General features: G+C 48.9%; 2 protein-coding genes across 2 annotated transcripts in view; one reads left to right on the forward strand and one right to left on the reverse strand.

Moving 5' to 3' along the window:
• Positions 1-8,138, forward strand: part of RPA2 (replication protein A2) — a 17,761-nt gene extending 9,623 nt beyond the window's left edge. The window contains exons 8-9 of the mRNA XM_027892183.1: positions 8-1,270; positions 8,129-8,138. Of these exons, the coding sequence (XP_027747984.1) occupies positions 8-655 (648 nt within the window). The 3' untranslated portion in view covers positions 656-1,270; positions 8,129-8,138. The remainder of the gene's footprint in view (positions 1-7; positions 1,271-8,128) is intronic.
• The window catches only part of EYA3 (EYA transcriptional coactivator and phosphatase 3), a 24,877-nt gene continuing 4,471 nt past the window's right edge, over positions 4,549-24,954 (reverse strand). The window contains exons 3-14 of the mRNA XM_027892185.1: positions 21,986-22,123; positions 17,143-17,225; positions 15,549-15,723; positions 12,959-13,098; positions 11,597-11,680; positions 10,883-10,972; positions 9,453-9,511; positions 8,431-8,588; positions 6,766-6,880; positions 6,288-6,409; positions 5,971-6,071; positions 4,549-5,104 (exon numbers count right to left, since the gene is read on the reverse strand). Of these exons, the coding sequence (XP_027747986.1) occupies positions 5,024-5,104; positions 5,971-6,071; positions 6,288-6,409; positions 6,766-6,880; positions 8,431-8,588; positions 9,453-9,511; positions 10,883-10,972; positions 11,597-11,680; positions 12,959-13,098; positions 15,549-15,723; positions 17,143-17,225; positions 21,986-22,123 (1,346 nt within the window). The 3' untranslated portion in view covers positions 4,549-5,023. The remainder of the gene's footprint in view (positions 5,105-5,970; positions 6,072-6,287; positions 6,410-6,765; positions 6,881-8,430; positions 8,589-9,452; positions 9,512-10,882; positions 10,973-11,596; positions 11,681-12,958; positions 13,099-15,548; positions 15,724-17,142; positions 17,226-21,985; positions 22,124-24,954) is intronic.

Raw genomic sequence — 24,954 nt, forward strand, 5'->3', positions numbered from 1 at the left:
GTACGAGCTGAGCCGGCGTTCCTCCTTCATCTACTTCCTGTGGAACCTCTTCCTCATCTGTCCCCGAATCCTGGCAGTCGCCCTCTTCGCCCTGCTCTGGCCCTACGGCGTGGCTGTCCACTTCCCACTCGTGTGGCTGGCCATGTTCCTCTGGGTCAGCCTGCAGGGCACGGACTTCATGGAGTCACCTGGCCCTGAGCAGCTTTACCGGGCCATGGTGGCCGTGATCCTCTACTTCAGCTGGTTCAACGTGGCCCAGGGGAGGACGCTGCACCGCAGCATCATCTACCACGGCTTCATCCTGGTGGACAGCACACTGCTGGTCCTCTCCTGGCTCTGGGGCCGGGCCCCCTCTGAGGAGCACTGGTACCTCATCCCAGTGGTCTCTGCTGCCCTGCCCTGCTACCTGCTGGGGCTGGGGCTGAGGGTCACCTACTACAAGTGGCTGCACCCCAACATGCAGGTGCAGCAGGAGGGTGGCTCTGATGAGGTGGATGCCAATGGAGGGACTGACGGGCCGGAGTTCCGCTCGTTCTCTGAGCCAGACCTCGTGAACAGGCGGATGCAGTGCCTGGCCCAGAGCCAGTTCCCGCTCTCCCAGCTGGGACGGCAGCGCTTCCTGAATGGGGCTGCTGCCCTCGAGTCTGCTGCCTGAGGGAGGGCAGCTCCTCCAAAGGGACGTGCAGGGGAGGTATATTTGTTAGCTGTGGTCCTGGTTCTGTTCCCCCAGGCTGTTGTTTTGGGCAGCTGGAGAGAGCTGGCAGGAACTAGGGATGATGTGGAAATGCCCAAGGAGTTCCACGGCACAGAGCATGGCTCCCATGGCTGCACCCTCAAGGAAAGCCACGGTGTTTGTGGCAGGTCCAGCACACTGTGCCATGTGGCAGGTCCAGCATGTGTGCAGTGCTGTGTCAGCTTTCCTTGTTATTTATTATTACCTTGTTCAAAAGAAAAAACCCCAAGAGCACTGGTTTGTTCTCTCTGTGCCTCTCCTGTGCCTGCTGCTGCCATTGCTGCACAGGGATGTGGGAGCTCATTTCCTCCAATGGTTGTGGCTATCTGACCTTTGTTTCCAGAGTTTTCTTCCCTGGTGTGTTAGTTTTTGTGTTGAGGTCAAAGCTCAGCTGTTATCGCCGTGTTTGGGGAGGGATGGGAAGGAGGCCTGTGCTGACAGAGTGGCTGCAGGGTGGTTTGGTGCTTCTGGCTTATTATGGACACCTCGTGCTCCCTTGGCTCCATTCCCACCCCCCCGGGCAGTGCTCCTCCTGCAGTTGGCCACAGGCGGTTTCTCAGCTGTGCATGTGGTCAGTGTGGGGCTGTGCTGGCACCTGGGCACAGACACCCACCCAGTCCCAGGCAGGGCGGTTCCCAGATCGGTGTCAAAACCCAAGCAGGCCCCAGAGCAGCCTCTGCCTCCTTTGCTGTTGCCCAGTTGGCAGCTGTGGCACATCCTGGTTGCCCAAAGCATTGACTCTTGGCCCCTTCCCCTTACTGCCATCACCTTTACCCCCCAGCAGGACCCATCCCAGGAGGGGAGCCCCACCCCAGGGAAGGCAGTAGGATGCAGCTGGAGGAGCAGCTGAAATCTGTTTCCCAGCTGCTCCTACAGAAGACCAGCCCGTGGCCAAGGCCAGCAGCACCACAGCACAGGGTGGGAGGAGGGTGTTCGATGGCCTTGGGCAAAAGAAACCAGGAAGGGAAGGTTTGTTGAGGGAGCACTGTGTGCCCGCCCTGGGCACCTCAGCAGAGCCCAGGAGCCAGTCCCTGCCCCACTGGCTCCCCAGGGGCTCCAGAGGCTGCACTGGGACCTGCAGCACCATGAACGTGGCTCAGGCTGTCACAGGGGCAGGGACTGACACGGGGGGCAGAGAACAGGCTGAAGCAGTCACTATAGAAAATAAAGACTTTATTATTTTTTTTCCAGTTCAAAGGACAGTTCCCATTACAGACCATGAACAGGCAGAGACCCCACAGCCAGCAGTGCCCAGGACTCACCCCTTGTAGTGCAGCAAGGGCTGCTCTGGGCTCTAGGGGCCCTGCCCACCAGTGCCAGCACAGACTCCTCCCCTGGGGCTCTCGGGGGCAGCAAATATTAGTGGAGCAGGTGGTTTTTAAAGCCTCCGTGGCTGTGGTGAAGCTGCAGGGGGGGCTGGCAGCACCAAGGTGAGCTCAGGTGCCCTGGACCCACAGACTGACTGTCCTTCAGGTGTTCAGGTTTGCTCTCCCATTAGACCTGACCTGGCTGTAGCTGAACTGGTGACTGAGACAGGAGAAAAATCAATACTTGGACAGAGGTGCTGTTCCTGCCTCATGAGAGACAGGAAAAGGCTTAAATTCAGCCAGTAGAGGAAAAAATAAAATAGCCAGGTCACCCTTTATTAACAAACACAGAAATGTACCATCAACCTCCTGTTATAAAAGTACTTTACATACATTCAAGGAAACACTGTATAAATATCAGTATGAAATGTCAGTGGCTGCAAGTTCCACGCTCAGCTAAAAGTTTACTGACATCTTAAAATTTCCTTAAAACATTTGGAAGTAAACAAAAAAAGCACAGCCAGCTGCCAGGTGGGTCAGGCCCACAGGCCCAGCACCCTCTGTGAATGCCTGGGCAAACCCAGCCCCTCCCCAGCACAGCCCTCTCCAGCTGCTTCCCCCAGGAGCGAAGCAAAGGGGCTGCTCGGCCGTGCCGGTGGTGGGAGGTTAAGGCACAGGTTTTAATCCCAAAGTTCAGCCAGCCAGAGTACAAAACGTGCTCCCAACAGGCTGCTGCACAGCTTGGGACAGCTCCCAAGTCTGCTTACAGGAGACCTTTGGGTGGGCTGGGACTCTCTGAGGGATGTTCAGGATCCAGCACAGACTCTGCTGTGACTCCAGGTAAGTCCTGCTCCTCTGGAGGCATTTCCGACCCTGGGAGCAAAGGGGCTGCTCCTCAGCACAGCTCTGGCTGCAACAGCAACACTGCACAGGGACCCCCGAGGAACTGGATCTGGGGACTCTGCAGTCATGGAGCTGGAGCTGCCCCAGCTGCCTGGAACAGGTGGGAACACACCTGAGCTCCATCTGGTACAGACAGAGAACAGACCTGGGGCCTCCTGCTCCCCTCTCCAAACCTGCTGAGCACCCCCAGCACAGCCCCAGGGCCAAACCCTTCCCCTCAGCTGAGCTGCCCAGGGACACCCACACCTGCTCCTCAGATTTTCCTCATGGGATGAGTGTCCTGCTGCTCCCACACAACGGTGTGTTCTGCTGCAGAGCTCCTGGGGAAATGTGCACACCCAGTATCCATCTGGGATCAGAGCAAAAGGCCAACACCTGGCAAGGAGCTGGATGGAAAGCTGATCACTCCCAGCTCCTGTGACCACTTCGGAAAAAGAATCTCCTTTGATTCCAATTTAATTTAAAAAAAAAACAAAGGAAACTGGAGCTAGGACAACACGGAACAGACCTGGGTGCAGTCCCTCAGCACTGGGGACCCAAAGCCCTGGCTCTGGGCACCTTCCCAGCGGTCACTGGAGATTCCCAGGGCACAGCAGAGCCTGTGCCGAGAGGAGCCAGCACTGATGGAAACATCCCTCAGTAATTAATGCCATGGAAGGAATGCAGCAAACACATCCCTGCTTGTGTGGGCACAGCGAGTGGGTCAGTGTCCCCCTGCAGGGACAGACCTGGGGCTGGGGACCAGCAATCTGGAGGGGTCTGGCTGGGGTGCAGCACACACCCCTCCTCAGGGCAGGAACCCCAGGCAGCTGCTGATCTGGTGCCCCCAGGGTGCAGGGGGAGGCAGATGCCACCAAACACAGCCTGACCTGGCACAAAACCAGCCCCTATGCCAGCCCCAGTCCCCAGCTGGCTGTTCCTTGCCTGGGGAGCTGCAGGTCACCCACTCCAGCCTCTTTTCTGAGACAGTGGCAGAAAAATCATCATCGCCATTCCTCCCAAGGCCAGTGTGCTCCAGGCTGCCAAGTCACAGTGTCTTAGAAAATTAAGTCCCTCTTAACAAGGCATTTGTTTCTCACTATGTAGTTAAGCTAATGCAAAGAAGAATATAAGAAAACTGAATCTGATTCTACTAAAAGGAACTTTCTCTCACACACGGAGTCAGGAACACAGAGATGAAGGTTAACAACCGTAGCCAGAGCCTTCTCTGAAACATTCATGAGGATTTAGGAATTAGATTATTCCTAGCCCAGGTGAGGACTCTGTTCACATCTGAACAGTCTGCACCAGTCTGCCATACCTGATGTTCACAGGCGCTTTCATTTTCCTTTACAGGGGGAATCTGTGGGATCTACGGTCCAAGCCAAGGCTGGAATTCAATGGTCTCCTGCTGACTGACAGGACTTGTGCACACATTGACTAGAAGCCACCAGGATAAACTCAGAACACCACCACTTGCCTCTACAAGGAACCACATATCCCAAAAGCATTCCCTTATTTTCTGTTTTCCAGTAATCCCACACTGAGGAACCAAGGACATTGTAATAAATTAACTGCTTTGAACACCCAGGAAAGGAGAGAGGACACATTTTACAGCAATAGAGGTATTTCTGACATTTTCATTAATATTTCCCATGAAAAAAAAAAAAACATAGCTCTTCGGCTCTGCAAAACAAGGAAGGTTCAGCTCTGCCATCAGTGTTTTCCTATAAAAATAAGGTTTTATGTTTACTTAGGTTCTACAACTAAGCTGAATAGAAAGGAGAAGGCTCTTACAAATACTGCTGCTGTTGTATGGCCCCTCCCTCTGGAGACACCTGCCAGAAGCATTCAGCTGGCCCTGTAAGTCCCTTCAGGCAGACAAGCTCTAGCCCTGCTGAGTCTGGGGCTCCTTTACAGGACACCTCTGGACTTGGCAGGACTCCTGAGGAACGACCTGCTGTCATGTCCCACTGTAGATTTTGCATCAGGTATGTTTTCTTCATCAAGCTGAAAAGTGAGTCCCCAGATGTGTGAGATTTCTGCCTCTCCAGAGATGGAGAGGGTTCACAGGAGCTGCAGTCACCTCCGCTCCAGCTTCTTACAGGAAGTCTAACTCCAGGGCTTGGTGAAGGGACACAAGGTCGGCGTGATTTGTGATCCTCCAGAAGGGCATGTTGTGCTGCGACAAAGAGAGGGCAGTCAGGTTTATCAGGGGCTTTCAGCTGAGGTGGAAGCAGCCAGGGTACAGCTGCAGGGCTGTGCAGGGTGGTGGTTCTGAGCACAACACGCTCAGGACGGATATCGGCCACCTGCACATCCGTGTCTGGAGCCCATCTGATCTGCACATCTGTGTGTGACAGGCACCAGCACTGACAGCTGCTCACGATGGAAACCCTGGCTGTGAGCTGCTGCTGCATCCAGGAATGCCTGGCCAGGGTTCCCAGGGAACCTGCACAGGTGGCAGCTCTGGCACATGGCAAAACGTGTGGAGCCTGCAGACAAGGTCCTGACAGTCGTCAGCACTTCACTGCTGTTCATCAGCACAACTGAACAACTCATCAGGCCTGTCCAAATCAATCAAACTGCTCCTCGTTTGTAATCCACACTAATGGCAGGTGCTGCAGTGATCTGCTGCTGCCACTGAGCCCTGACCCCTCTGCGCTCCTGAGAAACTGCATTATCCTGACAGCCCCAGGCTATGATCAGGACACAGAATCGTTGAATCATCCAGGGTGGAAGAGACATCCAAGACCACCGAGTCCAACCTCTGAGCATGCTACATCCAGTGTGCTACACCAAGACACTGCTTACAGTGACAGTGTTACAGCAATCCTAAACAACAGTAAAACAGAAACTTGAAACCCCAAGAGCCAGAAAACAGCCCATCTTACCACAGTGGAAGATCTCCTGCATCAAAGACAAACTTTGCCCCTGGCTGCCCCAGCCTGAACTGTTCAGCCTTGGAACAAGAGTCCCTGCAGGAAAAGCCTGCTGCAGTGCCCTCCCTTTGAACTGCCCCACAGCCACCTGTGCAGTCACACCCACCTGCTTGGCTGCCACCTCCTCGTCGCGCCCGTCTCCGATCACCACGTAGGTGACCTTCTTCCCAAAGCGCGACACGATCCTCTCGAAGCAGCTCTCTTTACCTGCCAACACAACCCACTGCTCAGGAGCCTCAGGCAGAGAGAAATAGCAGTCTGAACAGGTCCCTTCCTTCCAGAAACACATTCTTGTCTTTCTGGGAGGGCATAACACCCAGTTTAGCTCCTGAGGCCAGAAGCCGTGACCAGCTGGGCCACAGCATGAAATGGCATTTCCCACGTAAAACTCCCAGCAGACACTGCAGTGGCACAACCCCTTACCTATTTTTGTAGCACTATAAATATTTTCGATGGGAAACACTTCACCCAATCCATACAGGAGAACTTTGGCAAGAGCTGGCATCAGTTGGGTTGTTGTGATCAGGATGTTCTCACAGTTTTTTCTAAAAGAAGAAAAACACTTGTAACAGCACATCTGCAGCCAGTGATGCCAGGGGCTGCTCCAGGCAGCCTGCTCAGCTTTCCCAGGTGCCACGTGCTGTGTCCTGCTTTCAGGAGGCTTTTTAGGCCAAGGTTTTGTGATTTTTGCTTGTTTGCTTCTGGAAGAATTCTCTGGCAGAAAAGTGATTTGGTGAGTGTGGGGACCTTCCTAACTACAGGTGTTGCAGCAAAGAAATCCTAAATGGTGCTGATGGGTGGAGTTCTTGCTCTCAGACACCTTGCCTCTGAGCAGCAGTTTGTGGTGGGCACTGTGACCCCGAGGGCTGCGAGAGCCAACACGCACTGCCAGGTTCCATACCTGGACTGGATGAGCAGCAGGGACTTTAATGCAGTTTCTAGCCAGGAATCTGTCAGCACTTCTATATCAGTCCTCAGTCTCTGCAGAGCTTCCCTCTTCTGCGGGCTAAGCAGGCCTGGAAGGTAAGGAACATGTGTTTGCCCAGCTGAGCTGGCAAGTCTGGCACGGAGAGAGCTGTGCCCCAATGCACCAGCTGCCTGCTCTGCAAGAAATAACACAGAACTGAAGGCCTCTGGAAGCTGGACTGTCTGTCTTGAAGCACCAAGAGAAACCAGCTTCCAGTGACATGGATGAGCCCGGACATCCATCTGGGAGTCTGACTGGGGAACTGGGCAGATGCTTTTCTCTGATTATTTCAAAGATTTCTCAGGATACAGGCAGTCAAATGCACTTCTCTCATACAAAGCATTCACAGCAGCAGGGGTCCAAGGCCACAGAGCAGGGGAAGGAACTCCTGCAGTCACCCCCTCTGACTTCATTCTTCCCAAGGACCCTTTCCACTTTAACCCCTTTTATGCGTCTTTTTAAAAACTGCCCTCCCTTTCTTTTTTATTCCCTTGTTTGTAATCTCTTTTCTATATAATTCTCTCCAAGCCTCCAGTTTTGAATTAAAAGCAGCCAGAAATGGAGCCCATACACTCAAACTTGCTCCTTTCAGTAAACACAACAAGAAAGAAGCACATGGAGCCTGCACGTCCCTCCCAGCTGTGAGGGACGAACTCCCTCATTCCAGCCCTGGAGCGCTCCAGTCCTCTGCAAGGAGGCCATGGAGGCACCCACAGCGGCTGCACTGACAGCTGCTGGTCCTGAAAAACTCTGCATCCAGGTTTCCTACATGCAGAATACAGAATCATGGTCTGATCCCTGCCAGAAATCAGGTGACTCCAGCACCCTGAACTGCAGACTTACACTGACAGACTGAAAGTTGTGGTTTTGAACACTTGGTTTTTAGAAAATTTGTCCAAGAAAATGATCTATCAAGAGGGGCAAAGTGTAGGCAAAGGGTACCCAAACCCACAACGTACCAGGCCGAGTCACCCTGCCAGGTGAGCTGCTCCAGCAGCATCCCTTTCCCAGTGACAGCAATGCCAAGATTCAGACTAAACAGAAAACTCATCTCCATTTGCTCACTGTGTTTTGCATCATTATGACTGCTTTGGAGATGGAAAGGAAGCAAAACTAAAAGGTTTTAAGTGATTTTGTGAAAAGACAGAGATGTCCTGTCAGACCGTGGACCCGACAGCCCAGGGGTGGCTGACAGTGTTCCCTGACAGTGACACGACGAAGGGCAGCCTTTGTGAAGACATGAATGAGACCTCCTGAGAAGAAGGGCAAGTGAGACATTCAGGCCTGTCCTGAGCAGATTGCCAGGCAACCTTTCATCCTAAATTTGCAAAGGGACACTGTATGCACCACAGCTTTGCTGGCTCCAGGACTGACTGACCATCCCTATCTCCATGGTAACTCAGCCTGCACTAGCATGCTGCTCAGTTTTGGGAGGTGTCCCCTCTTGGATTCCATGGCAATTTGATCCCAGTTAGCACTAGGAGAATGGGTTACTTCTCATGTCCACACATTCAGAAAAGCCAAAACTCTGAGGAAGGACAGAGTCTGGCCCCACAAGCTCTGCTCAGTGCTCAGACCTCGGTGCAGGTGACCACTCACCTCCAACGTCAGTTTTGTATTTGTTGTAGATCTCGCGTACCCTGCGGTAGCGGAAGGCCAGTTTCCTCATCCAGTCCACTCCCTGCACTCCAACCGAGGAGCTGTGGTTTGCATTGCTGCCTGAGCCACTGAACCCATCCGTGGAGAAGTTGTAGTTGCTGTTGCAGGAAAGCAGCTGTGTTAGCTGTGTCACAGCAGCAGAACCCCTGCAGTGTTCACAGCAGTGCTGACAGCAGACAGAAAATGCCTGGGAGAGGAACTGCACAGGCACCACAGCACCTGGAGAACAGAGGCCAGCTCCTACAGGAACACACTGATACCCAACTAGAGCTGCTGCTGGCTCTGAACTGCTACACAATTCCCTCCAGATCCTCCACTACAAACCCCTCCTTTGCCCTTTGGCTGCTCACTGCTCTGTGATATGGAGCATCCTTCCCACTGGCCTCTTTCTCGTCCTGCAGTGATAAACTCCAGCACAGTAAACACAACACCTGTGCCTTTCCATCACAGTTGCAGCTCCACAAGCAGACGAGCTGCTTCACCAGCTTATGACTGCAGGAAGCAAGTCCTGCTTCACCCCTTTCCCTGTATTTCTTTCTCCCTGACAGGCATTTTTCAGATGATCATGGGCTCACAGAATGGTTTAGGTTGGACAAGAACTTCAAAATCATCTCATTCTAAATCCCTGCCAAGGGCAGGGACACCTTTTACTAGAGCAGGTTACTCAGAGACCCATCCAACCTTGTCATCATGAGATCTGGAGTGTAGGTCCTCCATTCTTCACAAGTCATTGAACACTGAGGCAGCATTCAGCTGTGGACAATATAATTCATAATCTAATTTCAAAACTCTTAATGCTTTGCAGGGCTTCAGAGAAACAGCCCCCAGCAAACAAACACCGCTTGCCAGGTTTCATCCTCTGCACAAAGCTGACCTCCATCCCTTAATTCCAACTGGGTTTCAAGTTCCCACCACACCTGATTACATCAGCAATACATTTCCTGCATTTGTCAGTACAACACCTTAGATCTTGGCCATTGTCATCAGATGCCACATCTTCTATGTGTACCTGGTCACACTCCTGTTAAAGGAAAAAAACAGAAATTGAGTCACACTGTGATAATCCAGAAACACACTTAAAATTTGAAGATTAAAAAAACTGTGATATAAACCAATCCCTTCACACTTCCCAACAGCAACAAGCCATTTCACATCACCTCCACAAAACCCACTAGCTCTATCTGCCAGTACTGGGTTTTACTGCCCAGCCCTTATAGGTTCTTGCCCAGACTGGGATCTGAAGTACCAGAAAGGGCTGAAAAAAGCAAGTTTATATGACATTTTGACCTGTCTGCAAAAACAGAACTTTGACACTCCCTGAATAGGTTGGACTCAAAGCTCACTTGTCATTTGAAACCCTTCTGTCACTTCAGAAAAGCAAACCAAACCAAACCAAAAATATCCCAAAACTGCATTATCTGGCCAAGCATTGCTATTCCATTTTCTCAACACCAGGTCAATGAAGCCACAGCAGGAACTCTGAATGGAACAGCAGCGTAGTGGCACTGCCATGACTGGTGCTTAATGCAGCTGATTTAACCCACTAACCTACTGATTTAACCTACCAACACCTACTGCAGCACATGTGGCTGAGCACACAACTAACATACCAACAACTCCCTTTCCAGCACAAGACACAAGTGTTTGCGTTTGGGTTTTTGTTGGTTTTTTCCCCTGAGGCAGGGAGGTTAACTCCTGACCACCCTGTCAAAGTTCACTGCTGCCAGTAGTCACAGCCACAGTGGAAATGTCACTTAAGTCTCCATTTGCATCAACAAAAGCATCTTGTTTTCCCATGATGTGCCTCAGTGATTCACCTACAACTAACTGTCCTGTGATCATATTCAGCTTTTCTAGGCAGGATGGGAATGGGAGGGCAGCAGGGGCTTGCAGGAAAGAAAAAGAGAGGGTGCTGTGGACCCTCCATGTGTACAGGACACTTGTCTAGGGCAGCATGTCCTTCAAAGCTGGTACGCAGCCAATGTCACCTCTTGTATTCTGTCCTTGGCTTAGTCACAGCCCCTGAGGACTGACATCCTTAAGGTCATCTTGTCCTCACATCTCTGGTCTCCATTTCAAAACAGGATCAGTGGAAGCGAAGTACTCACCAGTCCAGAATGCAAGTACAGGACAGAGCAGACACCATTGTTTTTATCTGTGTGGGTTCAAGCAGACACCCAGCAGAACCTGAGAGCTCCTGACACTAGAAGGCTGCAGAATGTGTGCCTTAGGTAAGACTGCATCTCTGATTTGGTTGTGCTTACAACCACTTCAGCTTTGTCAGACTGCCATGTTTCAACAATAACAGGCTCTGAGGTACAAGAGCCCTCACAAACAGTGAGTGCAGTGTCATTCACACATGGTAACATGGAGTTCTGCCTTTGCCATGTACCTCCAAGTCATTGAAAAACAAGTGAGTATCAGCGACTTCAAAAATCATCTCCTCCATGGACAGACCTGAGCCAATCACTAGGGTTGGATCCTGGCAAAACACAAAGAGAAGAAGTAAATCCACTGTGGATACAGGCAGAAGGGAATTGTCATAAATCCTCATCAGTTAAACTGCACAGTTTCCACTGTATGTCAAACCTGATTAATTCCAGCTACAATCAACAGTGTGAACTACAATTTCCCAAATATTTTAAACAACTCAATTGAAAAAAAAAAGAGAAATCCACATTCTGGTGGATTGAACCAAATGTCAGTCTGGTTCATTGACTCAAAATGTAACAAAACACTTCAGTGCTGCACAGGAGGAACTGATGCATTTTCACAGTCAGCACGAACAAAACATTAAAAAATCTACAATATATTTTGAAGAAGAAAAACCTCCTTCCTTTCCCTATGTGCTAAGATCTCAGTAATTCCCAGTGAGGATCAGTTTGACATTTTAGGACTTGCATAGTCAGAAGGGAAGAGCTGGTAATGTTCTGTGTAAAGCCAAATTTAACATTCTTTCTCCGCCCCAAAATGCCAACAAGTTAATTAAAAGTATCACCTTATATATTTAAAACTAAATGTAATTTTCTGTTCCTTTTCCAAAGACTAATTTAATTCTGTAAGACAGAAATGTTTGGGGTTTTTCCCATGGAAAAGACAGTATTACCTTGCCATATTTTTGAGCGTAAGACCCCGTGAGAAGTGAATGGAAGATGATGATGGTCTCATCCAGGTCCCAGAGAAACACCCTCTGCAGAGAGAACAAAAGGGCTGAGATATTCCAGGCACTGGACTACAATAAAGGAGCCAGTTTTAGGGTTAATTTTGTGGTTAGCTGCAGTATGCTTTTAACAGGTATGAGCACCACTTCTCATCTTACAGGCTGAACACATTCAATCCCCCAATTTATTGCAGTGGAGTTTATACACTTCTCCAGGAGTACATACTCAGACGAAAGCTCTCTTGGTCAAACTATGTCAAAAGCTTCTCTTGCTTTTATAGTTACAAAAGCAAAAGCTTAGAGTGCTAATGAACCTTAGACACCTGCTGAAGTAGAAGTGATCTGAAGAGCACCAGGCACATGACCTTGATGTTTGTCAGAGAAATCTTTGTTATAAATGAAGTGACAGGCTGCCCTGAGGAATGGCAGAGTGCCAGTACAGAGAGACTTCGATAAACTTGAGAACTGGGCCAACATGTGGAGTGGAATAACCTGGTGCAGGTTGAAGGTGCTGGAGGGCAGAATGGACACCAGCACGAGCCAGCAGCACTCTCTCCCTATGGATGAGATGACCTACATGCTGGAGTGTGCCACGTGTGCCAGGCTAACAGAAGGTGCTGTCTCACCCTACTTGGCCCTGGGAAGGTCACCCCAGATCGCATGCCCAGCTCCAGGGGTCTGTGAGGAAAAAAGAGCTGCCAGTAAAAGGCTGTCAGGATGGTCAGCAGCCCAGAGGAGAGGCTGAGGGAGCTGGGAGGGATTAGCTCGGCAAAGAGGAGACTAAGGGAGATCTAACAGCACACCACAGCTATTTGAGAGGGAACTGCAAAGATGATGGACACAAATACTGAGGCCTCCCCACCCTCACAATAAAGAATTTTTTCTTAATATCTAATCTAAACCTACTCTCTTGCAATTTGAACCCAGGGGACAAGACCTTTTAGTAGAGCCTTAGTAGTGATGGACAAGGGGGAATGGTTTTAAATGCAAAGAAAGTACGTTTTGACTATATGTAAGGAAGACATTTTTTACAATGAAAGTGGTGAGGCCCTGGCACAGGCTGCCCAGGGAAGCTGTGGCTGCCCCATCCCTGGAACTGTCCAAGGCCAGGTTGGACAGGGCTTGGAGAAACCTGGGATAGTTGAAATCATAGCAGGAGGGTTGGACTAGATGACCCTTTAAAGGTCCCTTCCAATCCAAATCATTCTATAATCCCCTTCCATTTCCATGGAGACAGAATGAAAAAAAGAGAGGAGAACTTTTACCACCACACTATTCTGCAATGTGACCTGTAGAAAACAAGATTACCTCCAGTTCACTGTCCTGGGAGGAGGAGGTATCTGCTTTCCTCTTCCCTCTGTTCTTCCCAGGGATGTTTTTTCTTGCCTGCTCATCTAACTCTTTACTTGCTGTTGCTCTTGATAATGAAGGACTTGTGGATGCATCTCCTAGAAGAAAAAAAATAATCACACAGCTCTCACCCCCTGATGTCTCAAAACAAACACCAATACAGCACTGGCCACACACTTCCTTTGCAAAAGGTAAGATGTTACCTTGCTATGTGGATGCAGTAGAACATAAAACATGATTTCTTGGTCCCACTGTTTCAAAACAGCTCTGTCTCCTCAGTGCAGTCCCCTAGGACTGACTGCAAGAGCTACTGCCTGCAGAGTAAAGCCAGAGCAGAGCACCCTCCATCCTAAGGCCTGGAACCCTGCCAGCATTTCACTGCCCTGGAACTGCTTTATGTTTCAGCTGTTTCATTTAACAGACAATTAAACATAAAAGAGTAACAGAGGTGATGTTGGCCAAGCAGCATGGCCATGGCTGATAGGAATACAGAGGCTGTTCTGCTACTGGTAAGAACATCCTTCCCAGGGAAAGGATACACCACCTGCAGAAAAACCACTGCTCTGACATGCAGGGTATTAGAACCATGATAGTCTGTGAATGCTTCATTACCAGCTCAGGCAGAAGAGTTAACAGCCCAGACACCTGCCTTACTAGGTCCAAAATAGGACCAGACCTGTAGCAGGACGGCAGAGGGCAAGGGGGCTTGGAAGAGCTTGAATTCAGTCTGGAGGATGAGGATGAGACATTGCAGTTCCTATGAAAATTAATGCAAAATGGTGAACTTGGAGAATTCCTGAGCTAAGAACATGGCATTGAAAACATAAACAACTGGGCCATTCCTTGCCTTGAAATGAGAGGTTCCTTAGGTTTGGTTTTAAGCAGCAAATGAGAACTAATTCTCATGGGTAAATCTGCTGTTGTTCACCTCAACTAGAGGGCAACTGTTTCCTGAAAGTGGGCAAGTGCTTGGAGCCCCACACTTCTTGATGTACAAGACCACAGCATGGTGTTTGTCACTCCTGTCGACAGCATCCCATCAGATAAAGGTTTGGAGAGAGGTTTGGAACTTCACTGAGGGCCAGACTATAGATTTGTTTGCTTGTCTCACTGGCAGCCACCCATTCCTGCTTGCAGGGCGCAGGACTGAGCTGGGGGACTTGGCAGAGCTCAGGTGCTCCTGATGGAGTGGGGGAAGATGGAGGAGGTAAAGTGCTGCAGAGCTCAGCACCTCCCCCAGCAGGCTGACACCCAGCCCCTCTCCAAGCAAGAGCCACCCTACAGCCAAACCACACGACCCCTCCTCTTCCTCTACTTCAGTTTTATTGCTGAACATGACATTATATACTGTGGAAAATCCCTTCAGTCAGCTTAGCTCAGCTGTCCCAGTTGTGACCCCTTCCAGGTTCTTGTGTACCCCAAGCCTGCTTGCTGGGAGTGTGGAGGGGAGAAAGCCCTGACCTTGTAAAAGCACTGTTCAGCAGGAGTCAAAACACCCTGTGTTATCAGTACTGCTTTAGTCAGGAATCCAAAACACAGCACCAGCACAGCTGCTGGGAACAAAGTTATCTCCAGCCCAGTCAGACCCAGGGCACCAACAAAAATGAATGGAATCTGGATTTTTTTCCCCAGCCTTCCAATCTGCAACAGGCAGATTTCAATTTAAAACTGCTCAACAACACAGGAGCAACCTCGTAACTCCTTGCACAAGACAGTGGAAGAAGCACTGAGTCTTTGCTTTCATCCTTGGTTAACTTACGAAACTGTTCTTCAAGAAGGAATTTTAGCCAACACCTCTGAGGCTGGGACAAAACCCAGCATTGGTGAGAATGGCCAAAGGTGTGACTTCTCCAGAGCAAGCAATTAAACCTTCTCAATACACTTCCTACTTCCCTAAAATCAGCTAAAATCTTCTCTACCAGACAAGTGCCAGGGACTGGCTGCTGTGCAGATGCAGATGTGCTCACAGCAAAGCACAGCACAACAGCTCTCAGTTCAACCAGGGTTTGCGGTGATGAGGCAGAGGAAAGGAGGGGATGTGCTGCTGGGCATGGCAGAGACCAGCACAGTCAGAGGGGATGGCTGAACCACAGCTCCTGAGAATGCAGCAGCAGTCGTGGGGGACTCCCACGACTGGGCCTGGCAGCTCTGTCAGGTAATCTGAACACAGGGCTGTGGGAGGGGAAGAAGCAGCAAGAGCTACTGAGACTGAATATCAGTGACTGCCCTGTAGCCCCAGTGAACACCCAGTCCCCAGGGAGCTGCCGCTGCAACTCTTCAAGTCACCCCCAGCACTCCTCTCTCTCCCTGGGGCAGGCAGAGCACATGGTGGGTATCTCACAATCGCAGCAGGAGGAGATCTCTGATACGTGTCTGGCTGGCCCACCACGATACTCTGCACACCAGTGAGCCCAGAGACAAGGAAAGCAAGAGTCCTGTCTGGGCCAGCACATAAAGATGTTGCAAGTACCTTCAGGAGGGGAGTTTTGCCCATGCCTGCCCCTGCACTGTTGAGCACAGGTGCTCTCAGCCCCCGCTGCAGCCTCACCAGACGGGGGTCTCTGCGCCGCCCGCGCCGCGGTCGCTTTCTCGGCCGGGTAGGTGGTGGTGGCCAAGGCCAGGCTGTCCGTGCTGCTGTCTGCTGGTGGCACCACTCCAAAGCCTGAGCTCGGGTAGCACGTCTGGTACTGACTCTGGCCAAGGATCGTGTAGGTTGGATACTCCTGTTGGAGGAAAGCGTTAGTGCTGGGAGGATACCCCTGTTGGAAAACGCTGAATTGGGACGGCTCTTGTGCCAGAATATCCTGTCAGAGGAAAATCCACAGGCTGACTTGACGCTGTTTCTTTCTGCATGTGTAAGACATTTCCCAAAAAGGGCTGAGAGCTCTGACCAATGACCCCTGTGCAAGCAGGTTTTGCAGAGGAGGCCAGTGATCCCAGAGCCACTCCTCTGCCTCCAGCGTCTGCAAAAACGAATTCATCATGAATGATCTGACAGTGACAGGGGAGTTAAGTGGATGCCATGTTACCAGTGCACTCTGTGCTCTGGAATGTGTGGTTTTGTCTCGCATTTTCCTTCCTGATATCAGATGTGCTGAAAGGGACAGAAAGTGACTTTGGTCCTGGCTGAGGGCACAACCCCAGCCACAAGAGCTACAGGATAAACCACGTCCTGACTTCATCAAGTAATTATTCTGTTGTGATGAAAGGTATCCATTTATGGAAGTATTTATTCATTTAGGAGATCACTGAGCACATGGAGCTGTGCTTGAGGATTTTAATTTCTGATACTGACAGTAAAAAAAGCAGTATCCCCAAATGTCACATCACACTGTCCTGGCACACTGTGCCCTCCTGATTGCCTCCCAGAACAGCCTGGGTTTGTGAACCAGGTTTGAAATCCTGAACAAAAATCTTTTTTCCCCTTACAGTTCCAAGCAAGTTTATGCTACTGAAAGAACTTCATAAAGCAACAGCATAAGCACAGAAGTGTTTTTGTGCATCCACTGCATTTTCCACACGTCCTGTATTCTCTTTCTGCAAAGTTGAACACTGCAGGGCCCCTTTGTGTCCTCAGAATGGCAGTTAATCACTGACAGGGCTGTATTACCACCCACGGAGGTGACAGGCAGGGGAAAGTGCTCTGTGCTAGCTTGCAGGGCTGTTTGACTTCATTCTACTCTAGCACCATCAGGATGTACCTCCTACTTTACTGGGTTGGGGGGTTGTGTACCACCTAATTTCCTGTTCTTGCTGAGGGAGAACAAAGGCACCCAAAAACCATCCACCCCTAATCCTCCCTGTAGGTTAAAAGTCCTCAAAATAGTTCTATTGTTTCTTCCAACACTGTCTCTCTTGCAGAAATCTCAGTTGAAGACTCACCTCACAATCTGCAGATGAGGCAAGAGCTTTGAAAGGATGAAGGCAGTTTGTTGCTGAGGTCAAAGGGAGAAACATCTTGGTCAAAGAGACAGCAAGAGTGATTTAATGACTCTGAGTTACACACTGAGCCCTGCAACTCCAGTACCACTGTGCTCCATTTGAAGTGATGCAAATACTTGGTGTTCCCATGTTAATTTTGAGTAACATGTTAAACAAAGGTGAAGGAGATGCTGCAGATAAATTTACCAAGGAAGATTTACCTGTGAGATGCTGGCTACTGCTGACGTGGAAATATTGACAACAGTTGAGGATGTAGAAACTGGACTGGTATTGGTAGTTGATGCTGTAAAATTAAGAATTACTGCATTAAATGCTTCTAGAAAAGCACAGGACATGAGAAGTTGTGAAATAAATACTTACTAGGCACATGTGCAAGCACTTGTGCTTCTAGCAGCACTCTGCTGCTAACAGCCAAAAAAGGGTTGGGGTCTATTTTGACACCAGTTACATTTCAATTGGGCTTACAGAGAAGATGTTTTACTCTTCAAAAAGCCCTTTCAAATGATTCAGAAGCCTTTTCCCTCCATGGCTGCTAAGCAATTGGTGTAGAATTACAAAGGTTTCACATTTTTACTACGTTTTGATAAGACAACAATCATATTTTGATGCTCAAGCAGTTGAAAATTAATCAGAATAAATCAATAAAAAGGATGTAAATGTGTTTAAATCAGTTCTGATAAAAAAAATTATCTCCGCATTGAACTTGGCATATTTAGTCTAATTAGATAAAAAATTTAAGGAAACAGTAGGAATATTTCCAATAGTAGAAAAAGAGTGTTATCAACTGGAGAAAGCGAACATCTCTCCCCACATCCCTGTGAGACTAGAATATGGCTTTTTGGATGTGACTTTCTGAAATAATCTGTCAACAGCTCATAGGACAAACTCTTACGGATATGTAGTTGTTAGTATGAACTTGAAAATGGTAGATCTAGCCTTTAATAGCCTTCATGTCACTGCATTTAGTTCACACAAAATACAGGAGAGGCTGCTAGAGCAGCATTTGGGAACAAGTTGTTTAGCAGATTTTGGGGTTTTGCAGCCCCAATGCCACTCCATTAAACCCACAAAGGGTTTTGGGACCCTCAGGGATAACAACAAATAATGAAATCAGCACCAACAAAACCAGGATGTATAAAACCAGGTGCCACCAAGAATTACTTTCTTTTCTAAGCCACCTTCCTCTGCACACAAATAAAACCAAAAATCACTTTGAGATGCTTATGTAAAGACTTGCAGAAATCCACGGTATCCCCTACTTTACCATCACTCTGAAAAAAGCCCTCGCTTCCTGCAAATACCACCATGCAGAATTCACCCCAGAACTGGAGCCCCAGGAAAACAGACCCACCAGGAACTCTCAACCTGCGTATGTTGTGTTATGGTAACCACAGATACAAGCTGATGGCTCCTGGAAAGAGGAATGGATCCAAAATATGCCTCAAAAAAGATGAGAAAACAAAAGGAACATATCTTAAAAGAGGTGCAGAAACACAGAGTGTTTACAGGAGGTGAGAAATGTGAAGGGTGGCATCTCTGTGGAAGCAGAAACAATTAGCCCCTGGGAATCCCCTCACAGACAGGAGCAGCACTGTTCAAAACAGAGGGGAGAGAATTTTGGGGTGAGAACATTTAGCAAAAGGCAGAAAGGCTGCACTGAACAGCAATAATGGCCATGAAGACACTCAAGGCCCTCAGTAACTCCACAGCTACAAGAGGCCCAGCTGTGAGAGCCAAGGGACCGTCACAGACACTCCTCATAACAACTGCTGAGAACAGGGGGCAGCTTCCAAATCAAACTCCTTCCAACTACACCTGTGGAAACTACTGAGCCTGTCATGATCTCGAGAGAAGGTCTCCTCCTAGGCCCCTACAAAGTCCAGCTCTCCAGAAAAGACCCTCGCTAACCAACCAAACCTGCCATGCAGCCAGGGAGGGCAGAGGAACCCTCTGGAAGAGAGACTGTTCCCCCACTGCTCTCAAGATTGTTATGGGGAGCAAACAGAAAGCGATTCTCATCTGCAGAGCTCTGCAGAGACTGCTTCTCCCCTGGGATTTGATTACAGAAGTTAAGAAATCATAGAAAAAAGATTCCAAGGTTTGGCATTCCCTCATAGGAACTTCACTGTTTATCTTAACTCTGGTCTCCCTCCAACAATCTTTGTAATTACCCTGTATCTATACAATGCTACAGATCACATCTTTCCAAACAGCTCCCACCACACAGATGAACCAATTTTTCTGCATTGTGGGTCAGTTCCTTTTACATGTGAATGGGCCAGAACCACGCAAAACTATTTGGCACAGATTTGCCAAAAGGGACCACTTCAAGGCCTCAGGTTTAGAAGGTCAGCAAACACAAGCATTGCGTTGAAGGTGCTGTGACTCTTCTCTCTTTGTCCCCCTTTTCCAGACCTACATCCTCACCTCCCCTGCCTTATTCATCCCAATCTGTTTTGCTTCAATCATTTTAAGAGAGCCAAACCCAGACCCATGCACCGAAATTCCCCTCCTGTTGGTCAGTAGCACTGGACAACTGTGTATCACCCTGATGATGTAAGTGGAGAGAAAAGACAGGTATTCCAGGGAATATTAATAAAGCAACTTTGTTCATCCTTGCAGCTTCTCCTCTCCAGCACCTCCCTTGCACCACCCCCTGTACCAACCTCATCCCTTGCTCGGCTGCTCGTTAATTTGATGAGAATCCAAAATAGGGTAAGATTCCTGCCAGTGTGCAACAAGTTTTACCAAAAAGTGACAGCATTTACACAGTTGGGGTGACTTCTGCACACTTCCAGAGAGGAGCCTGCAGGGAAACTCCTCACATCACACACTGTCCCAGCAGCAACAATTAAAATTGTTCTCCTATGGGGAAGGATTCCATCTCAGTGGAAGCCTAAGAAAGCTGGAGTTGTTCAGCTTGCAGGAGAGAAGGCTCTGGGGAGACTTTAGAGCCCTTTCCAGTGCTTTGAGAGAGCTGGAGAAGGACTTTGGACAAGGGCCTGGAGTGACAGGACAAGGGGGAATGGTTTCTCACTGCCAGAGGGCAGGGAGAGATGGGATATTGGGGAGAAATTGTTCCCTGGGACAGCGAGGAGGCCCTGGCACAGGTTGCCCAGAGAAGCTGTGGCTGCCCCATCCCTGGAGGTGTCAAAGGCCAGGTTGGACAGGGCTTGGATCAGTCTGGGATAGTGGAAGATTCCCTGCCTGTGGCAGGGGGTGGAACTGGATAATCTTTAAGGTCCCTCCCAACCCAAATTATTCGGTGATTTTATAATTCTTCTGCAGAGCCAGGCCTGACATGAGTCTGTCCCCTCACCAATCCCCAGGGATCCACCTGCTCCCATGGGACATCACTGGGAAATCTGCCATGGGTCATGTTATGCAGAACCATTCCTGATCCTTGGCAGTTAAAGCAGGTGCTATAAAACACGGTAATTCATTCTGCCAGTGGGAATATGGGGAGGAGGGTCACGCTGGAAGAAGGGGAGTATTTCCAGTATTGTTTTCTTCACAGTATGAATGTGAAAAGTAAATTAAGGATAAACATTACACTGGGTCATTGACTGTCACAGTGATGCAAGCTGAGCAAGTACCATGACATAGCATGTGGCCTTCTTATCAGTGAAAGACATGGTAGAACCCACTTAGTGCTAATTTTAAGAATTATTTCCCCTTTCTTGGCATTTATCAGACCACATCTGGGGATGGCATTCAGTTCGTGGCCTCAGCACAAGAAATATGTTGATAAAATTCAGTGGGTCTGGCAAAGAGACACCAAAGCAGTCAGGGAGAACGTGCCCTGTGAGGGGCATTTTGGCAGGGAGGTGCTGTCCAGCTAGGGGAGGAGATGGCTGTGGGGACCTGCCATGGCCTGCTGATACCTGCACAGAGTTCACAGAGTCAGGCTCTGCTTGCAGCTCACAGCTGGAGAAGGAGGGAAATGGTCACAATTTGAAATGGAAAGGGAGAGGGAGAGGGAGAGGGAGAGGGAGAGGGAAAGGGAAAGGGAAAGGGAAAGGGAAAGGGAAAGGGAAAGGGAAAGGGAAAGGGAAAGGGAAAGGGAAAGGGAAAGGGAAAGGGAAAGGGAAAGGGAAAGGGAAAGGGAAAGGGAAAGGGAAAGGGAAAGGGAGGGGATGCTCTCCTTGACTTGACAAAAGAAAAAAGTTCCACCGTGATGACAGTCAGGTGCTGGAACTGGCAAAATCTCCATCCTCAGAGGTTTTGGAGACCCAACTAAATAAAGCTCTGAGCAAGCCAGCTCTGAATCCAGTATCAACTACTCTTTGAGAAGGAGCTGAACTAAAGTTCTCCTGAAATCCCTGAATTATTCTATGACAGTATTCCACAAGAAACAGATTAAGAATTCCTGAAACACTTTTTAAATTTTTCAGAGACACAGACAAATTTCCCAGTTCATCACCAAAACATAAATGGCAAAAATCCAGCCTAAAAAATAAAGTTGGTACATATTTGCCATAAGCAACAACATTCCATTATTTGGCTATCTGGCACATTCACTCTTAAAAACTGCTGTGGACAGCGGTGAAATTCAGCACCTGCCTTCTCAGATGTGCAACTTCCAGCAGCTGGAATATTTGTAGGCTAGTTCTATACTGAGAAATTCACTTCCTAGCAGATCTACCAACCTGGTGTGTGTGTGTATGTGATGTGCAAGAGCCATCTACCTCCAGAAGGAATTAAAACCAAACGTTTCAAAATCCAAGTACTTCCTGACGTCAAGCTAAAGACCACAAACAAAGAGAAATGCAAGAGCACTCCCAGTAAAGCATGCAAGAACACAACATTGATTCTCCCCTTCCCACTCGCTCCTCAGCCTGTTCAGCCCAGCCTGGCACCAACGAGCCAGCCTGGGGCACACACAGGCACGAGGCAAACACAAACACACACAGGCACGAAGAGAAAAGAGGCAAAGCATGGAGAAGCATGCACAAACCAGGGACAAGCGTGCAAGCCTCTCTAGTTTGCTACCTGGACTCAGTTAGGTGGAGAGAGATGCAGATAAAAACCATGCCAAGTTACCTTCAATGGAATAAGAATAATGTGCTGGGCTGGGCTGGCTTGTGGTTAACCCTGTAGTGCAGGTAAGAACACTGTGCTGACTTGTAGATGGAGTCTGAATTAAACCACTTTCAGGTTTCATACCTGGCCACAGTGCACCTGAATCAGATAAATTGGACCAGTTACAAATATGCTGGGACCAAAAAGCATGCTGCTACCTCAGAGCAAGGTTTTTGCTCATCACAGAGTAACAAATGACACATGGAAAATGTTTAATTTCGGCAATAGCGAGCACTGGCTGTGAGGCTGTGCACAGATTAGAGCTGCTGACAAAACTGGCTGAAAAAGAGAAAATTAAAAGCACCAACAAGACCGATTCGTAAAGCTTTCAACTAAAAATCTGTTTGTGTCACTAAGATTCACTGCCCTGTGGGAATAAAGGACCTGCCAATCCCTCTGCACAGGCTGAGCTGCACAGCACTGCAAGTCACATCAGCTGTTACACAGCTAGCTAGGCTCAAGCTGGGACCTATGAAGGTCAAGGTCAGCACTTCCACTGATTCACTGGGCTTTGGGTTGAGTATTTCAAAACAAGCCACAAGTCAGTAATTTTCAAAGACTGACAACAAATATAGAGCTCAAAAAACAAACGAACTAACAAAAACAGCTAAAAAAAAGAACCCTAAATGTTTCTTCTGGATTTCCAGTTGCTCTGGAAAGCTTGTGTAACAAGCCTGGGCACAGCACAGAGAGAGCCAAGTGACTGTAATTCTGTGTCCAGGGCACCCACAGCAGTGGGGTTCAGCTCAGGTGCCACGTTAGGGTCAAGGCAACTGCACTGACAGGTGCCAACAGTGTCCCACTGAGGCAGCTCAGCTCAGGCCTCGCTCTTCAAGGCTCTTCAGGCTCTCCTTTGAGTGTTTCCAGATCTACAGCCAAAGTCAAAGACAGTTCTCCCCTGCTCTGGTCAGAAAGCAGGAATAGGTTGAGAGGATCTGCTTAAAAACAAGCAAGAGTGTGCAAAGCAGAGGGACAAAGGATGTTTGGAGGTAGACACAGAGTTCAGGGCCATCAGGAAGACCTTTTAACCCTCCCTTTAACCCCCCCAAAACCAGTACCAGGGCAGCAGAAGCCACCTGCAGCCCTCCACCTGCTCCAGCAGGACAAGCCATGGGCTATGTATGAGCTTTAGGTCTCCTGCTCTATCGAGCTGGACAAGAGCAGCAGCTCCCAGAGGTTGCTGCAGCTTTGTCAGAAACAAATTCTGCAATGGCCCTTTGATTTATTTACATACCTGATCTAAACATACACCTATGAGTCAATTTAAATCACCCCCCTCCGTACAGCCAGTCCTACAGTTTGACACTTAAGTTGCATCTTTGTTACCATTTCAAAACCACAGTAATTAGCAAACAAAAGGGAAAGGCTGATTTAGGAAAGATTGTAGATATATTATAGAAACTCCAGGACGAAACATATGGGAAACAGATCCTCTAAGGAAAGTGGGAATAGCTGTGTTTGTTTAGTCTGGCAAGGGAGTGCCACCATCTCCAAATGGGTGAGCAGTTTTTATAGGGGACAGCAGCTCCCTCCAGTACAAGAAAGAGGGACCAGGAGCAGACAGCAACACAGTGTGATGGTCACAGCACATGCAGAAGTGCCGAATAACCTGACAGCGAAACACAAACCCACTGGGAATGCTGCAGGATAATGCTCACCTGAGGAATGTGACCCCAGGTCAGACACAGCAGAGGTGCTGGCAGCACTGGCTGGATTCAGTGCAGGAGCTGACCCAGCTCAGCGTTCAGAGAATCCTGCAGCTCCTGCCTTCCATGACTGCCTCTCTGTCCCTCTACTGTCCATCCAGCAAGGCACACTCCTGGCCTGGGGACACTCCCTTCTCATTCTGCAGGACAGCATTTATGAGCCAGCACTGCCTCAAGGATTACAGAGAAGAGGGAAACAAGACCCCTCCGCGTCCAGCGGCAGCACCGCACGTCACAGGATGTCCCAGGGCACGCAGCACACCCCATCACTTGTGGGTTTTTCTTGAGTTAATGTAAACCATCACATCCATGATGTTTCTAAGACCAACTTACAGCTACATTTACGCACCCTGCATGTCATTACTCTTATTTTAATACTTCTTTAATAAAATCTCTCCAGGCACAATGCACCAAAGCTTCAGGAGAGGTGACAAACTGGCAGAGCACTGAAGGCAGTGTCCTGACTTGGAACGACTTCAAGACTGCGTTTGCGTTTGTCAGCTTGCCTGAATTTCACCGTTTTGTTCCAGTTAGATAATCCACGGTGTCCTCTTTTTGGCACAGAAACAAACACCCAGCACACCCCAAGCTCTGAAACGCCTTCTGGTGCTGGTAAAACATCTGACCACGTTGCTGGCTCTCACCTGCTCGCTGGAGATACTGTGAGCAGAAACAATTTGCAGAATTCCCTCTGCAGTGTGCACGTTCAGTCCTCTACCCTCCACCTCTCTGACACACCATGCAAGGTCCATCTTCTCAGTATGACTCAGCACACTCCACTCCAGTATGATTTCCATTACTGGAAATAATGGCTTTTAACATCTTCCTAACATTTAACTTCACACTAAAAATTTAGGTGTTTAACAACAGATCAGAAAAATCCCCACCAAGATATTTCAGTAACTGATCACATTTCAGATGTTTTGCAGATGAAAGTTCCTCTGAAGTCAACAGAAAATGCAAATCTCTTGCCAGGTCTTCAGAAGAATTTCCAGTATTACATTCAGAGTATAACAACGAAGCAGATGAGTATCCATGTATTCCAGAACCTTTGAATTTAAAAAAAACACCCTTCCCAAATACAGTCACTGCTACTGCCACTGACAAAACATCACGCACAGAACACACAAAAAAACCCCCTACACACTGTGGTGCTTTTAATCTAGGCCTTCCCTGGCTACCAGTTTGTAACCAAGGAAGGGGCAGTGTTCCCAGTATTCCATA

Source organism: Empidonax traillii, unplaced genomic scaffold, assembly GCF_003031625.1.
Source record: "Empidonax traillii isolate 1590-97213 ecotype Southwest subspecies unplaced genomic scaffold, ASM303162v1 scaffold341:size590984, whole genome shotgun sequence".
In the NCBI taxonomy this organism is placed as follows: Eukaryota; Metazoa; Chordata; class Aves; order Passeriformes; family Tyrannidae; genus Empidonax; species Empidonax traillii.